Raw genomic sequence first — 17,687 nt, 5'->3', positions numbered from 1 at the left:
TCTTTGAAAATGGTTTCTTGTGATCACTGAGTGGGACACAGGGGCAAGTATTAACATATTTTTTAATAAAATGTAGTGATTTAGTAGGGCTAGATTGATACTCAGAAATCAGTATTTTCAGCAGCTCCCCGCAACCTCTATGTCACGTAGTCAAAGATCTCACTTTCAGAAACACAGCTCTGTGAGGTGGCAGCCTCAGCTTTGAAACTGCTCAGATGTTTCAATTGCTGTCTACCAGCAGTCATTGCAATCTAGTCAGACATGCTTACCCACAACCAAGGGAGAAGTTCAGAAACCGTGGTCTTGGGCGTGCATTGCATCTCTTCAAGTCCGTTTTCTCATGGTCAAGCCTCAATCAAATGGCAAATGGCAGAGCCTGGCCCAGCTGGAGGAATCCTTTAGCACCATCCAAATCTATTAGGTTCACTGGTTTTGACATCTTCGCCACGAAAGATTTTATTTGCAGTCAGTATTCATGAGTCATAACCTCGGTGTCCTTATACACACGTGTATGCCTGGGTAAGACATTGCTGTTTGTTTTGCAAAGCCTTTCCCAGTTGTCTTTGTGTATGGGAGCTTACACAGGGACGGGTGACAGTGTCTTTGAAAAGTAATCTCTTTGAATTGTAGTGCTAGATACTTAGAATTGGTGGTGAACACAGAAATGAATGCTTTGTATCTGAATCCCTAATGCTGTTATGTTTTAAGGAGGTAAACCTACATTCCAGATTCCTCCAAAGTCTTTGGGCTTTCTTCCAAACCTCACTTCCTCACTCATTCCCCCAGAGAGAGCCCAGGTGCTCAAAGAGTAACTGTTAGTGCCCTCACCACGATATCCCCCAGCCCTAAAGCTCACAGGTCTCACAAATAGCTTTACCAATTCTTTCGTTTGTTTATCTCAGTTCAAATATTATTTGAAAGTTTTCTTACTAATATTTTGCTGACATTAGTATTGTACATATAGTATTACACACACATACACACACACACACACACACACTCTCATACACAGAGGGTGCCAAAACCATGTATACACATTTTAAGAAAGGAAAACTGTATTAAAATTATAATACTCAATATATACGAATAACAAAAGATGAATACAAGTCATGTTTGACTTCTGCAATTACAAGATAGTCTCAAAGTGGTTACCATCAGCATCCGGACACTTCTGATTATGGCAAACTACTGCTTGAGCAATGTTGACCAAAGTGTTTATTTGCATACATTTTTTGCCACCCCTGGTATATGAGGGGTGATCAAAAATTATGATAAATGCTGCTGCTGAGTGCCATCCAACGGAAAGGCAGGGATCTTCAATATGTGAAGCGGCGTGTAGAACCTCAGTAACAGTGTGTGACAAGTTTCAACTTGTTTGGTGCAGTCAGTCAGATGTGAGCTACAGTTGAGAGAAGGTGTGTTTTAAAGTGTGCCATAAATCATGGATCACGAACAACTCGTTAACATGAAATGGGCAAACAGTTTCATCCTCTATCATGACAATGTTCCATGTCACATATCACTTCTGGTACGGCAATTTCTGTCAAATAGAAACATTATGGTGTGTCCTCATCCACCTTATTCACCGGATCTGGTACCATGCAACTTCTGGCTCTTCCCAAAATCAAAATGACCATGAAAGGTAACCATTTTGAATCAATTCAGGACATCGAGGCAGCCATGACAGCGCAACTAAAGACATTCATAAAAGAGGACTTCCAGAACTGTTTCAGAACGTGGCAAAAATGATGGGATAAGTGTGTTCAAAGTGAGGGGGAGCATTTTGAGGGGGATTAATGGCAATGGGTCTCTTATTGTAACAATTTTTTTTGAAAGCTTATGAGTTTATTTGAGCCAAACTGACGACAATTGCCAGGAAGCAAAGTCTCAACGGATTGAGAAAATGCTCTGGAAAATGGCTGCTTTGCAACTTATTTTATACATTAGAATCAAAGGAAGAAGGTTCAACAAATTTTTTTTTAATTTAAACATTCACCATATTTTTTATCATACCTCGTATATATTATAGTTTTAGTATACAATATAGTATAGCTACATAGAGAGAGAAAGGACCATGTACAAATAAGCACATGTCTGCACAGGAAGCATCTCATAACCATTAAGTCCTTAACCTATACCTACCTCCATTTACCTTTTTCTTTATATATAGGTACCTATGTATATATTTACCTCCTTCCACAAAAAATTTTGTAGATGCTAATAAGAATAAATATAAATAATTAAAGACCTTAAGGAAAAAATGAAATAGGTTAGGAAAAAATAATGCATACAGAAGTATATACTATACAGTCTTTACAGTGACTACATTTTGTTCTGAGATTCTTGGTGGCCAAGGGAAAGAGGGAATCACAATTTATTACAAGTCTCACAATATCTGTAAGAAAAGTCACGCAGATGTTTGGGATGAGCCTTTTCTTCTTACTGAGATCTGGCGTAAATCCTACTATAAGGGATGCCTCACCCCTGAATAGATAAAATAATGAATTTCATATGGCTCTTTTTTATAACAGCCTTCACTTGGGGCCGTGGGGTGGGGGTGGGGGTGTTAATTAAAGGTGTCAACCTTTAAAATACTTTTAGGAACGCTACCTTTGTTTGAGCCTCAGAGCTTTCCCTGTACCATCCTTTCTTTCTGCTGGAAGAAGTGATACATTTCTTACCTCATTCTATCACCTCTCATGAAAGTTTTATTTCCAATTTGCTGCTTATTCCCTGTCTTCCTTCCTAACTGTTTTATCATCTACATCCTAAGAACATTTCTCTTCCATTTCCTATTTTCCAGACCCTAAGCACTCTTAAAAGGGAAACAAAAGCACAAAAATGCAAATATTTATTTTACAAAACCTGTGAGGCCATATTGAAATCTTCACATTGAAACCTGTGTCTCAGTACCAGTAATCGTTTCCTTACCCCCAGCAACTGCCACTCAGAAATGAAGCACCGAGCACAGAGGATGGGAGTGGGGTGTTGACTAGAATTCACTGAAGTCATATCAGCAGGCCCTGGTTCCAGGGCCATTGGGGGACCTCAGAATCCATTCTTGACCCAGAGCCTCGTATTGACTTTGCAAATACAATCCAGACAATAATAATATCAGTAATATTTAACATGCTATTAGTATTGAGAGCCTACTTTTAAACAAACACTATCCCAAATACTTTACATATGTTAAAGTATTTAATCCTCACACCACTTCCATTTTATTCAGGCTCTCATACCTAGCAGGGCCAGGATTTAACCTCGGGCAGGCTGGCTTCAAAGTCCACACATTATCCAGATATAATTTAGAAGCTGCCTGTAGTTGAGGAAAGTGCTAGGTTAATTAAAAGCAAGAATTTGCCAAAAGCAAGCTTAAAACTCTGTACACCTTCAGAAAAGGTGTACATTTTCTTCTGTTATGCAAAATTAAATTTTGGCTTATCTCTTGATGAATCACGTTCATGTTAACGTTGTAGGAAGTAATGAACTGTTTTTAACAAATGTATAACCAGGTTGATAAATAGCCCACTTATCCCCTAATATAAGATTTTCATCAGAGAACATTAGAAAATGTTTATCTGTCAATTTATGGTTTCTAACTGAAGGATGCTACAGAACCCCGTCTGGGGTCGGATATAAACTTTCCTTCTCTTTTTCCTCCTTGGTCATCTCCTTAAGACATATGGCTTACGTTTGACAAGGCAGTTTCTTTGCTGGTAAACCACATGTTTGACCTTTGGTTAATGTGATTTGCTTCCTAAATAAACCCTTTGTTCCACCTTATGCCTTCTTGTAAACCCACAGAAACTTGTTTCCTTAGAGAATCCTGCACAGAAGTGCGTGAAATTCACTGTGATCTAAGAGACAAAGCTACTAGTTTCCTTCTTGAAAGGAACTTATTTCATTACAAGCACCCGTCAATTTTATCTTGGGCATTATTTCCTGGAAAATGCTTTTTAATGGAATTATTAATACCATGCGTTCGTCCTTTCTGAGTTCTGAAATAGAAGCTGATGTTGAGAAAGACACTGTCTGCTCTCTCCAGTTTCCACCATGTCTCTGAGCAGCAGACACAGGCTTCAGAGAAGCCTCATAATTTTTCTTGCCAGACACTGTTTTTCATAATGCTTGTAGTTTTTCACTGGAAAACACTTGATTTAGCTGACAACTCAAATTAAATAGAATATAGAAAACACCATTTCTCTTATTAAATTAAGATCAGAAGTTCTAGGTCTAGATGAACACATGTTGCATTTCATGGGTACTGACACTGACCATCTGAATCCTTTTTATTCTAAAAAAAAAAACAAAAAACAGAAACAGCAACAATAAGAAGTATGACAAAGAGAATGTGGAAATGGTTCCAGAGATAGAAAAAATATATATGTACATATTGAAGAGCTCAGATGTGGCCCTAAAGAAAGCCCCTCTAGGTGAACAGCTGGGCTGATTTAGCCTCGGGAAGAGGAATTGGGAAGGAGAAGAGGGAGGGATGAAATCTCAGTCTTCCTATATTTAATCATAGTGATATAGTACTTTCCAGAGCCAGATGCTGTGCCGAGTGCGTCACAAGTATCTTGTTTGAGCTTCACCGTTACTCTATGAAATGGGCTTTGTCTTTTTGCCATTGACAGGTAAGTAAAGTGAGGCTCAGAGAAGTTGAGTGATTTGACATGGTGATACAGCTAATAGGTGGTGGAGCTGGACATGAAACCCAGGGTGACTCTAAGGCCATGTTCCTTGCTGTATGTCTGAAGCGTAGACATAAGTATTCAGGAGGACATCATATTGGGTTTCCATTGTTACTGAGAGCAATTTCAGAGGGATGGAGCTAAGTTAGACACAAAGGATTTTCTTTCTTCACTTTTTATGTTGAAATGTAACATTAAGTTACATTTTACAGTACAAAATAGAATGTATTTTTGTACCTAGCAAGCAGATCTTGATTTCTAATAACAAGCTTCAGTAAAAGAAAGCAAAGCTCTTTGGAGAAATGGCTAATTCTAGGAGTGGGGCGGGAAATACATAAAACGAACCTGGAGTGTCTTGTGCCAGAAAGTAAAGAAGTGCTAAAGAAAAAAAAAAAAAGAAAAAAAAAAGGAAAAGAAAAACACAATGATGGGACTATGTCAGTGGAACACAAGAGCCAACTGAAAAAGCTCCCAATGGCCAATAATGGAACAATTGAGAAACAAAATAACATAGCATTAGATTGTAACCCAAACTATTAAATAAATATCCATGAATTCATATACGTAAATTATAAGTAAATGGGGAAGAAGAAATAAATCTCCCATGCAGAAGAAATAAGTTATTAATACTCCACCCTCTGGGAGGTAGAACATAACTCCTTATGCCTTAAATGTGGGCTGTGCATAGTGACTTCCTTCCAAAGAGGACTCTTTAAACCCAAAGAGTTAAAAAAAAGTAACTTTACAGCATGACGAACGCGACCTCAGCCCCGTCAACATCAACAGGATGTGTTGTGTTGATGGTATGTTCCGTGGATATGATGTGATGACACTCGCACTCTCCCTCTGTGGTGTTGCTGCCCAGAATCCAAGAACCCCAGTCTAATTCTGAGAAAAATATCAGGCAAATTCTAATTGAGGGATATTCTACAAAATACTTGACCAGTGTGCCTCCAAACTGTCAAGATCTCAAAAATAGACCCAGTCTGAGAAACCATCGTATCTAAGAGTAGCCTAAAGAAACATGACAACTAGATGTAATCTGGTATCCTGGATAGGATCCTCAAACAGAAAAAGGACATAGGTAAAACAAAAAACAAAAAAACTAAGCTAATCTAAATAGATTATTGACTTTCATTAATGATAATGTGTCAGTGTTGGTTTATGAAGTGTGTCAAATATACCATCCTATTATAAGATGTTAATAATAGGGAAAACTGGATGTGGGCTATACTATCTTTGCAATTTCTCTACAAATCTAAAACTATTCTAAAATTAAAAGTTTTTTTTTTAAACTAATGTATTTGAATAATTATCAAGCAAATGCGTACATAACTACTACCCAGAGTGAAAGCATTGCCAAGACCCTTCTCAATTATGTCACTACCTTTGTCCCTAGAGAAAAAGTCACTACTGTGAATTTTATGATAATACATCCTGCTTTTCTTGATAATTTTACCACTATTGTGCGTTTCTACATAATACAGTATAGTTTTGCCTGGTTTTGCAATTTACCTTTACACAAATGTCACCATACAGTGCGTGTTCCTGTGTGTCTTGCTTAGTATTTGTCCCTGTTGCCTGTAGCTAGCAAGTGTGTGTTCATTTCCATTGCTTTGCAGAGTTACATTGTATGAATCCATCAGATTTTATTTATACATTGTATTGTTGCTGGACATTTGGGTGATTAGCAGTGTTTCCAGTGTGGGTTATCTGAAAAGGATATTCTGACCGTCAGATTTGTGAGATCTCCTATAGATTTCTTTTCTTGTGTAAGGGTATCTCTTTCTGTGAGGCAAGGTGGAAGAACCTGCTGTTTGAAAGCAGGAGTGGGCTCTCGCTCAGGGACCAGGATCTAGACTGAGAGTCCGGGAAGCCCAGTGCTGCTGCACATGCCTCGCTGAGAGGCAGAAGGCTGCCCAAGCGCCTCATGATGATGGGAACTTTCCTTCCCAGAGATGTATGGACCAGCTCCTTCTCAATTGTATTCACCACTTTGCTAAATAATGTCTATGGATCAAACAGCAGAAACTTTGATCTTACTAACAATTCCTCGTGCTTTGAAGAGAATGCATGTCACTTAGGCACGTTCCTACGGGGGGGTGGGGGGGGGCAGATAGAAAGGAGGCACTAAAGTCTCCCTTGCCTTCCCCCAGATCCCTGTAGCCTGATAATACAGGTTCCTGACTCAGGGAAGGCAACGTGTTCAATTTTCCAAGCCTTCTTTATGTGCACATGTGCTTGCACACGCATGCACACACTCCCAAGGTATATCTAAGGTCAAGTGAAGGAGAGCTGGTTTTGCTCCTCTGGCCACACTCGTTTCCCAGTGAGTGTCTTTGAACTAATCATATTTTTTTTAACAGAGGCTCTTCTCAGGCTAGCTTATCAAGTCTTGTTTTGCCTATTGTAGCCCAATTATATTCAGGCCACGACTTTTGTTAATGATTCGGTAGAAAGCAAACAAACGTAGTGGTGAAGATCCTAGGCTAAAGAATCAGACAGACCAGAATCCTGCCTGGGGTAAGCCTCTCCTGAACTGGGTAACCTGGAGCGAGTTACTTACCCCTTCTGAGCCTCAGGTATCCTCATACGTTAAAAGAAGAAGAAGCAAAAGACTAAGAAAACTTACCTTGCAAGTAGGTTGAATTAAGTGCAACAATGTATGTAAAGTATTCAACGCAGTTCCTGACACAAGAGGAGAAAATGAATACAAATGAAGATTATTGTTGATACTATTAAAAAAAAACTGATCTAGTAGTTCCTTTTGCCTATGGTGAGCCATATTGCTAAATATAAGGTTTTAGAATGCAGCTGTAAAAAAATTACTCTATGACTTTTAGCATTTCATAGTTGCTATGCTAATTTCATTTCAGAGGGGAATGAAAAGTGATGTCCGGTGTCAGTGCACAGCTTTGTGTTGTTCTCACTTCTGATTATAAGACTCACAAAATGTGTACCTCTTTCCATCAGGTTTATAATTGGAGATTTGTTGGATTCCGAAAACGACATCTTTGAGCAGCCCAAAGAATGGGACCCTCATGGATTCGAAGAGCCACAGAAGGCCTTTGAGCACGGGACAGAGCTCATCCCGTGGTACGTCCTGTCCATCCGAGCAGACGTGCACCAGTTCCTGCTGCAGGGGGCCACAGTCATCCACTACGACCAGGACACACACCTCTCTGCCCGCTGCTTCCTCCAGCTCCAGCCTGACAACAGCACCTTGACCTGGGTCAAGCCCAGCACAGCCTCCCCAGCCAGTGCTAAAGCAAAACTTGGTGTTCTTAGTAACACAGCCGAGCCTGGCAAATTCCCGTCACTGGGCAACTGGGCTGGGTTAAGTGGCCTGGCGGAAGGGGTCTTGGATCTGTTTTCAGCCAAGGCTGTGTATATGGGACACCCTAGCATTGATATACACACTGTGTGTGTTCAAAACAAACTGAGTAGCATGGTTCTCTCAGAGACTGGTGTGACACTGCTCTATGGCCTGCAGACCACAGACAATCGGTTATTGCACTTCGTGGCACCAAAGCACACAGCTAAAATGGTCTTCAGCGGACTGTTGGAACTCACTAGAGCCGTGAGAAAGATGAGGAAGTTCCCTGACCAGAGACAGCAGTGGCTGCGGAAACAATACGTCAGCCTCTATCAGGTAAGGCCTACGATCTTCCCCCGCTCCTCAGCAGCATAATTCTCAAGATACAAACCTTGTTAAAGCACACTTGGCAACTAGACCACCAGGATTCATTCTCACAGCTCTGTCACTTCCGACCTGAGTGGCAGTGGGCAGCTTTTACTTATTAACCTCTCTGTTCTCAGTGTCTTATTTGTAAAATGAGAATAAGAACAATATCTGTTCACAGGGTGGCTGTGAGGTTTAATCGAGTTAATATGTGTAAAGCCGTAATGTAAATTCTTATGTGTGAAGGACAAGGGCTCAAAATGAACTAAATAAAAAAGAGAAAAGTGAAAAATGAAGAAGAAAGAGGAGGAGGAGGAAGAGGAGAAGGAGAAGAAGAAAGGCTAGTGGCTCATAGTAGGTCCTATTATTATTTTGTATGAAAATAGTCACTGTGTTCAGATGTACTTCTCACATCTGGAAAGAAACCAGTTAATACAGTTTCACTTACTCAAACTTTCCACTGAAAGCATTGTAACCCGAATGCTTTTATTATTAATTAAGGATTAACTGACACATTGGAAACCTTCACTTTGGAAAGAGAAATCCTGCTTCATCACCTAATATGCTACGCGACACTCAGAGAGTTATTTCACTGACTGTATTGCTGCCTAATGTTAGAACCTCTAAGATTAAAAGAAACTTTCCCAAATGTGGAGTGACATACGTGGAGTTCTTCCTCACCAGGTCTGCAGTGGCAGCAGCCCATAGGAGGCAGATTCTCACAGTCAGCTCCTCAAGCTGAGTTTCTCATGAACCCTAAATTATCAGGTACTGTAACCCTCCAGCTAAGGGTGGCAGCAGGACTGGGCTGAATGAGGTGGTGAGAAGAGGGCATAAGCAGAGTAGCTTGTGGAGGCAGGAGGGCAGAGATTGCTTGGACATTGAGTCATAAACCCCGCCACAGACAGCATTGTCAAATAGGTTGTATCCAAGTATTCAGTTCCTCTTTTGGATGCTTTTCTTTCTTTGGGGGGGGAAATTATCATTTTTTTTCACTAGTGTCGCAGAACAAATAGAACTATGAATTTAAATGACTACAATGACTGACTTCATGTACGTTTCACAGTTCTCACACACTTCTGACAAGTAAAAACATTTTCCTTTCCGGGATGTTAGTAGAGGCACATAAAACGCTCCTTCTTTCCCTTTTCCCCACGTGCGTGCAATATGTGTGAGTGGAGATCAGATCCTGAGTAACTCACTTGATTAATTAATTAATTAATAAGCACATAGGCCCATATACACGGCTGTGCTAATGCTGCACAGCACGAAGCCAGTTTTAGTTAATTCATCTAAAATGGAAACCAAAATACCTGCTTCTGTGTACTGCACAGGGAGCTTTCAGTGCAGTCAGTCGGCTGCTTGGAAGAAAGGTTTTCAGGAGCTATTCTGAATATAATGATTTTTAATTACAGTCATTCCTCATCCTTTAGAATCATGAAAATCCATTCAACTTGGCCACAAACCAAAGTCTTTGAGCTCAATTACAACCACCGTCACAAAGCTTGTGTGATTTATTTCCTCCATTTGTTTTCTTCCCAAGTATATGGCATAAAGTGCCTGAATTAACCCATAAAGTATGCTTTGTTTCTCGTTTCCTGTCAACCTGAGAAGAGGTAAGAGATGCTGCTGGAGCAAAGACACAGGAAATAACCTGGAGCCGATTCAGTGCTAGAGCTGCAAACAGAGCTACAGCCTCCTTCCCCCCCCCCCCCCCCCCAGCCTCCCATCCCTCCACCCCTGCATGAAACCAAGTGGTTACAGGGTAAAGGCAGCACAGCTCCATATACCTCAGTCACTTCTGAAAACATTGGTGATGTGCTTCCTCAAAACATTGTTCTGTGTGAGCCACCCAGGAAGACAGGCAACATGTCTTAGAAACAGGCTTTCAAGATTTCTTTTTTTGTAAAAAGTGAAAAAGATCAATGAACTGAACCTTTTCCAGTCATATAGACCAGTTACCAAACTGTCTCAGAGCATCAGAAAGATGCTAATTTGGTACTTGGAGAACAAAAGGTCAAACAGGCATCATGCTAAATGCCCCTCTTGGTGACTTATACTAAGGCTTAGCACATTTCAGGCTCTGAGAAGTCCTCAAGGACAAAAGAAACCTATTTAAATGTATCTATAAATTAAAGAAATTTATGAAAAGTCTTGGGCTCTTCCAAACTTCTGTTAACATCCCTATAAGAAACATCTTTATCCCCAGTTTGGGAAGAGCTTATATAGAAAATCTTTCTGACATCTGAGTCCCCTTATGTGATGAATGTATGTGAAGTTACTTTCAAATTACAAGTATTTTTAGTACGAATAAATGTAAATTGGTCTAATGGAAATAGTAACAGGAGACAAAGCAGAAGACAAGAAGAAATAGTGACATTTGTAATGAAGCCTACGAATACCGGAAAGAATAAGAAAGTAAACCGTGGAGGAAAGAGTAGTGTCATAAGCTTTGGCTCAAAGTAATCATGGGCAGAACGGAGAACCCATAATCCTGGGCGTTTGGGAAGATCTCTGGGAAACTGAGAAGGTTAAATAGAGGATTATCAGGGAAACTTTGGTTGTAAGCAACAGAAACAGATTCTGGCTATCTTCAAGGGAAAAAAAAGGATTTATTCAAAGGATTAGATGAGTTTAACAGTCTTCAAATTATCATATACAAAGATATGCCAAGAGGTAAAAGTGCATGAATATGTTTTAAGGAATTAATTTCCTAATCCTCAACTTCCACATGAACTTTTTTCAAAAACTGAGAATGTGCCTTCACTCACAATAGTCCTTTTCCCAAGTTAAAAATAGAAGGTACGGGGGCAGCCAGGTGGCTCAGTTGTGGCTCTGAACCACAGAGTTGCTGGTTCAATTCCCGCATGGGATGGTGACCTGCACCCCCTGCAACTAAAGACTGAAAATGGTGACTGGACTTTGGCTGAGTTGCGCCCTCCACAACTAGATTGAAGGACAACGACTTGGAGCTGATGGGCCCTGGAAAAACACACTGTTCCCCAATATTCCCCCAATAAAATTTTAAAAAAATAGAAGGTACATCCTTTACCCATTCCAAACAAATTTATTGTTTTGTATAAAACAAAAGAAAAATTCAAACTACATTTTAATTCCCAAAGAGTCTCCTTTAAAGATTAAACAATGGCATCCTGCCTTTTTCAGGCCTAAAATATTTTCATTAAGAGTAAAGTTTGGCCCATGTTGGAATGCTCTGAAATTAGAAAAACCAAAGCAGTAGAGACTGATTCTTTTATATGTATATGGTAATGGGTCTATTACATTTTTTTTATTAAAGGTTTTATTTTTTAGAGCAGTTTTAGGTTGACAATAAAATTGAGAGGAAGTTACAGAGATTTCCCGCAAACCTCCTGACCCTACACATGCATAGGCTTCCCATTATCAGTATCACTTACCAGAATGGTATATTTTTCACAAAGGACACATCACAATCACCCAAAGTCTGTAGTTTACCTTAGAGTTCACTCTTGGTGGTGTGCTTTCTTGCCATCTGTACATCGTCTTTGGTGAAGTGTCTGTTAAGGTCTTTGGCCCATTTTTTTAATCAGGCTATTTGTTTTCTTATTGTTGAGTTTTGAGATTTCTTTGTATATTTTGGATACCAGTCCTTTATCAGATGTTTCTTTTGCAAATATTTTTGCCCAGTCTGTGACTCGTCTTCTAATTCTCTTGAGAGTGTCTTTCGCAGCGCAGAAGTTTTACATTCTAAGGGAGATGGGTTAATTAAAACCTGTAGATAACTTTTTTTACAAAATTTCTTTCAGACTCAATAAGGTAGTTAAAACCTATTTATGAAATTGTGTCCTGAAACGTTTATTCCACTTTGGAGTCAGTTGTAGTGACTTGTTAGCTGGGACTCTCTTCAGCAGACCTGTATCAGGTGGAGTGATCGCTGACCATTTTCATTATCTGTATCACTGCATTCAAGATTCATCTTCCAGAGAGGGAGATTCTGACTGGCTTATTTAGAACCGGTGCCAACCATTGGACAAGGAATATTCTACCTTGATGGATAGACCCAAGACGAAAACCAGTGGAAAAGGGATAAAGTAAAATTGGGATATAGTTAGAGAAAAGACAAATGATTAATGGACAAGCATAAATCACAGATATCCACTGTAAGAGTCGCCAAAAGGTTTCTCACATCAAGTATCCAAGTTGCTCAGCATCCTGGGATCCATAACAGGATGCAGGAAGTGGGAGGTCACAAGTCAAGTTCATAAAATCAGATAGTCACTGCACATTAGGATGAAGGAGCAAGCAGACACACGCACAAAGCCTCTTTATTATTTGCATACGATCTACAACGAAGAAAAATCTATTTACAAGCACTTCTTTGGAACTGCAAAGGAAAGCTAGCAGAAAGTAAAGACAGCAACTGAAAAGTAATTTTAAAAGAGCCCTTGTATTCAACTTACGAAATATCGGTACCATCTTTAATTCATATGCGACTTTTTGTAGTTTTATTAACTGGCCTTCCTGACTTATAGGGAGAATTGTTGACCATCGTTAATTAAACAATCAATGTTTAATTCAATAATTGCATAAATCCCTGCTGCTACTCAGGGCATGTTACGTGGAGTGGCCTCATGAGAAGCAGCTGTTATAAACCATCACCTTCCCCTTGAGTATGTTTTCGCTGTTCCCGGCATCATAAATATGCATGGTGTTCTCAGTCCCCTGGGCTCTCTGTCCTTGGATATCAGTCACTCAAGAGCACAGCAGTCCAACTATTTGAGGTGCTCCCCAGAGCCCTCCACAGTGAATTTTGTGTATGCCACATACCCTGTATTTCAAGTCAGACTGTCCCAAGCATCAAACTGGGTGAAAATACACCGAGAGTAATTCAATAACAAATAGAACTTGATTTACTTAAATAGACTCACACATACACACACACACACACACACACACACACACCCCCAAAGTCCTCCAAAGCCCTAATTTGCAAAGTACGTCTCTAATGATTTTTTTCTACAGTGGTCATTCTGGAACATAATCTCTGAAGGGAAGTTTTTTTTCGGTAATCCCAGTTGAACACGGCTCTATCAAAGCACAGCCCTGGAACTCAGCAGGGATGTGACCAGGACTACAGAAGACGATCAAATCCCCATCAGAGAGTCCTGACAGTTAGAAAATGGGGCTACTTGGGTGGCCAAACCATTATCCCTCAGTGGCTGCCTGTGCTTTTTCCACCTCTGGGAATTTATTGGAAGCCATTAGTATATTTACTTTCCCATTCCTGGCTGGTCCCTTGTGTATTCAGTGTGTGGTTCTCTTACAGGAGGATGGACGGTATGAAGGCCCAACCTTGGCTCATGCTGTGGAGTTGTTTGGGGGCAGACGATGGAGCACTCGAAACCCCAGCCCTGGGACATCAGCAAAGAGTGCCGAGAAGCCGAACGTGCAGAGGAACAACACGCTAGGCATAAGCACCACCAAGAAAAAGAAGAAAATCCTTATGAGGGTAGAGTGCCACTTGTTTATTAAACATCAGACCCAATCTCTGGGACCACTGTATGGTCTACATTATCATAAATGACCTTAAGTCATTTGGGGTGGGACAAGATGAGATATTAAAAAATGTCATAGACACTGTATGAGGGATATAAATGATAAATGTCTAACTAGTACATTGTTTTGTGCACCTGAAACTAATAAAACAAATGTTAAAAGAAAAAAAAAAAAGAAGTCTGGAGGAAAAAAATGAAATAGAAGACTTACCAAGTTCAATGCTAGGAATTGAGTCAACACCAGGAAAAAGTCAGGGTCCACAGAGGGCCAAAATGCTAGATGTAGAATACAATATAATGTACTATCACGAGAAGCAGCTTAAAAATCCATGCACAGATGAAAGACTAAAAAAAAAACAAAAGGTACATACAGTGGAATATTATTCAACCTTTAAAAAGGAGGAAATCCTGACATATGCTACAATGTGCATGAACCTTGAGGATATTATCCTAATTGAAAGAAGCCTGGCACAAAAAGATAAATACTGCGTGATTTCACATATATGAAGTAACTAGCATGGTCAAACTCTTAGAAACAAAGTATTAGGTTGGTGCAAAAGTAACTGCGGTTTAGTTAAAAATAATTGCAAAAACCAGTTATTTTTGCACCACCCTAATAGAATGGCAGTTATCAGGGCCTGGAGGGAAGGGGGGGAAGAGAGCTGTTCAACAGGTATAGAGTTTGTGTTTTACAAGATGAGGAAGTTCTAGAGATCTGTTGCAGAACAGGGTATATATATTAGCACTACTCTACTACACACTTACAAATAGTTAAGATGGTAAATTTTATTAGAAAGAGAGAGAGAGAGAGAGAGAGAGACAGATACATAGATATCACTATATATTATATATTCCATTATATGTGTTATCACTATAACATGATAATATATTTTCTCCATGTTTATCTAGAAAACGTCTCACTCTGCATATGGGAGGCTGCTGAGGCCTAAGTCAAACTTAATCTGCTTTATAATTCTGTCTCTATACGGAGATTCCAGAGGTCAGGTGCCTGCCTCCTCTTGTCGGCCCCCTCCCCTGAGGAGTGAGTGCTATTTTATAGTGAAGAACACATGGGATAAAATTACATGAGAATACTTGGTCAGCCTTCATGTGGGTCTTTACTGGCTTCAGCAAGGAGAGGCAGCATTGAAGGAGTCAGTCAGAAAATAGGGACCAGCCCGAACTAAAGCAGTGATGAGAGAGAAATGCAGAGTGAGAAACACTGTGAGTTCTGTGTTCCCAGGGTGAGAGTGGAGAGGCCACCGACGACGAGACGGCCACCCGAAAGGCCAAAATGTACAAGGAATGTCGGAGCCGGAGTGGTTCTGATCCTCAAGACGTTAATGAGCAAGAAGAATCAGGTAATGGAGCGTATTTTCACAGCTGAGATTTTTTTTTAATGGGAAAAAATATGCATTTGGTTTTAAATTGTGCTTTAAGTATGGTGGGCATTCTTAACAAAATGCTTTATCTCATTAAATATACTTAACTTTGTTTTCAGCTAGCTGATGAAACCCAAGAGATACTTCTGCAAGCACAGTGTACTTGGAAGAAAATTCTCATTAATTAACTTGCATGATTGACAGGGAAGATTAACTATGCAAGATACCATTTGATGGATTAGACCAGTGATTCTCAACCCCAGCTGGATAGTAGAGCTTTAAAAAAAACATAGCTGAATGCCCTGGACACACCCTTGCCCAACTGACTCAGACACTGTCTGGCTGGGACCTGGGCATCCATACAAGTATACTTGTTAAGCTCCCAGATGATTCTAATATGTAGCTAGGGTCGAGAACCCACCAGATGAGACCATTCATCAGAATATTGGATGCTTCTTGTGTAGAAATTGCCTACATCGACTGATTTGCCCAGACATTCAGAAGCATTTGGCTTTATTTGATTTCTGAGGGAAAGTATAGTGGGAGTCATTGTCTCTTTTCTGTCTTTCCCTCCCACAGAGGTGAATGCCATTACAAGCCCGCCTAACCCTCTCCCTTCCAGAAGAGCCCACTCTCTGACCGCGGCTGGGTCCCCTAACTTGGCATCCGGGACGTCATCTCCCATCAGGCCAGTGTCCTCCCCTGTGCTGTCTTCAAACAAGAGCCCATCCAGGTGGGGCCTTAACATGACAAAACAGAAGGGCCCATCACTTCCTTCAAGTTGTGTAGGAGGGTGTCTTCTTCCAGGGCTCTATGAAAAAAACTGTCTTTAATTGTGACTTAACAATTACAGTGACAACTGAAAAACCCCAAATTTTTAAATGCTCCTAATGTTCCTGATTTTATACTCCCATCTTCTCATATGACTCTAATTGCTCCTAATTATTTGATTCACCAACCCTTTTCAAATGTCAGTAGCAGTAGCAAAACCCAAGCTATGATTCTGTAAATCTGCGCTGTCCAATATACAGGGCAGAGCTGGGGTGGGGGTGGCAGTGAGTGACTATTTAAATTACTTCAAATGAAATGAAATTTAAAATTCAGTTTCTCAGTGACACTGATCACATTAAAAGTGTCTCATAGCCCCAAGTGCCTGGAGACTACTGTCCTGAACAGTGCAGATACCAAATATTTCTATCATTGCAGAAAGTTCCATTAGATAGCACTGTTCTAAATGAAGAATAAATTAAGTTTTAAAGTAAGCCGCTTGACCTTTTGCTCATGGGTGAAATATATTTAATACTCTTCTCATATAAGATAAGATATACATGTCTGGAGACACGAATGTATTACATATAGCAAGGTGGATATGTTTAGATAATTCCAAAGCTGGTGTTATAGTAAATTATTTTATAAAGTCCATGCAAATTACAGATTTAAAACAATATCTACCCTCTCAGAAGAAATAATATTAAAATGAAAGCCTTCCAAAAGATTCAGAATGCCACACCATCTCCCTCAACCCCACACTAAAATTTAAGAAATGCAGAGAGGTTCCAGACAGAACCAAGGTAAAGCAGTCCCTCTGTCTAACAGGAGTGGGAGGAGGAAATGGGTCTGTGCAGACACTGGCTTTGGAAACGTTAATTACACACAGACTTCTCTCCCATTCTCATTCTCTCTCTCTCTCTCTCTCTCTCTCTCTCTCTCTCTCTCTCTCTCTCTCTCTCTCTCTTCCTCTCTCCCACTTCTCTCCCTCCCTTTCTGAATCCTACAGGAAATCATCTTTTTAAAGTGAATAATGAACATAATTTATGCTCTATACATTCAGATTTCTACACTTGGTAAAACTGGGTCATGGGTACATGGGAAATCTTTGTATCACTCTTGTAACTTTTCTGAATGGTTAAGTGTAAGGTTAAGTGTGTACACAAATAAAATTTCCAAAGAATCAGATTTCTTTACATTATATTTCAGCCTGTTGCAGTATCCCAGGTAAATAAAATAACCAGGTGACTGGGATTTAGTGGCCTTTCCCTTTATATCAATCACTTATGAGCAGGAAAAGGAAGAATAGAATAAGGGAGGAAAATCTTTTTAAAGAGGTAGAAGTAGACACTAACATGTCAGATGCAAGACCACAGGGCCCCACAGGTCGGTGGCCAGGGCCCACTATGTATTCTGAAACAGAAAAGAAAAGACAAGGCAGGAGAAGGAAACTCAGCCTGAGTGCAGTTCAAGGAGAAAGCAATACTGAACACTAAGAAGGGGAAAGAGTGGACAGAGTTTCCTCAAGTCAGAAGGAGATTAGTGCCTACAGTGGTTGAACCTAGAACTGGAAGAGAGGCAGACAGGAAGTGTACTTGTTAATGCAAATGAAGACAGGAAGTGTACTTGT

General features: G+C 40.1%; 1 protein-coding gene and 1 long non-coding RNA gene across 6 annotated transcripts in view; one reads left to right on the top strand and one right to left on the bottom strand.

Moving 5' to 3' along the window:
* Window positions 1-17,687, top strand: part of PLCE1 (phospholipase C epsilon 1) — a 290,230-nt gene that overhangs the window by 216,079 nt on the left and 56,464 nt on the right. For 4 of the 5 annotated variants that reach the window (XM_019739801.3, XM_019739784.3, XM_019739792.3 and 1 more), the window contains 4 exons: window positions 7,665-8,343; window positions 13,679-13,861; window positions 15,151-15,268; window positions 15,869-16,022. In XM_019739801.3, coding sequence (XP_019595360.3) covers window positions 7,665-8,343; window positions 13,679-13,861; window positions 15,151-15,268; window positions 15,869-16,022 — 1,134 coding nt within the window. The remainder of the gene's footprint in view (window positions 1-7,664; window positions 8,344-13,678; window positions 13,862-15,150; window positions 15,269-15,868; window positions 16,023-17,687) is intronic. The other variant, XM_019739811.3, reaches the window with a different exon arrangement.
* LOC141572918 (uncharacterized) overlaps window positions 11,273-17,687 on the bottom strand; it is a 28,983-nt gene continuing 22,568 nt past the window's right edge. The window contains exons 2-3 of the long non-coding RNA XR_012498481.2: window positions 14,119-14,252; window positions 11,273-12,398 (exon numbers count right to left, since the gene is read on the bottom strand). This is a non-coding gene — a long non-coding RNA (uncharacterized LOC141572918). The remainder of the gene's footprint in view (window positions 12,399-14,118; window positions 14,253-17,687) is intronic.

The sequence above is a fragment of the Rhinolophus sinicus genome, chromosome 15, assembly GCF_057876585.1.
Source record: "Rhinolophus sinicus isolate RSI-liver-muscle chromosome 15, RSI-T2T, whole genome shotgun sequence".
NCBI lineage: Eukaryota > Metazoa > Chordata > Mammalia > Chiroptera > Rhinolophidae > Rhinolophus > Rhinolophus sinicus.
This window is presented reverse-complemented; position numbering and strand designations above follow the sequence as displayed.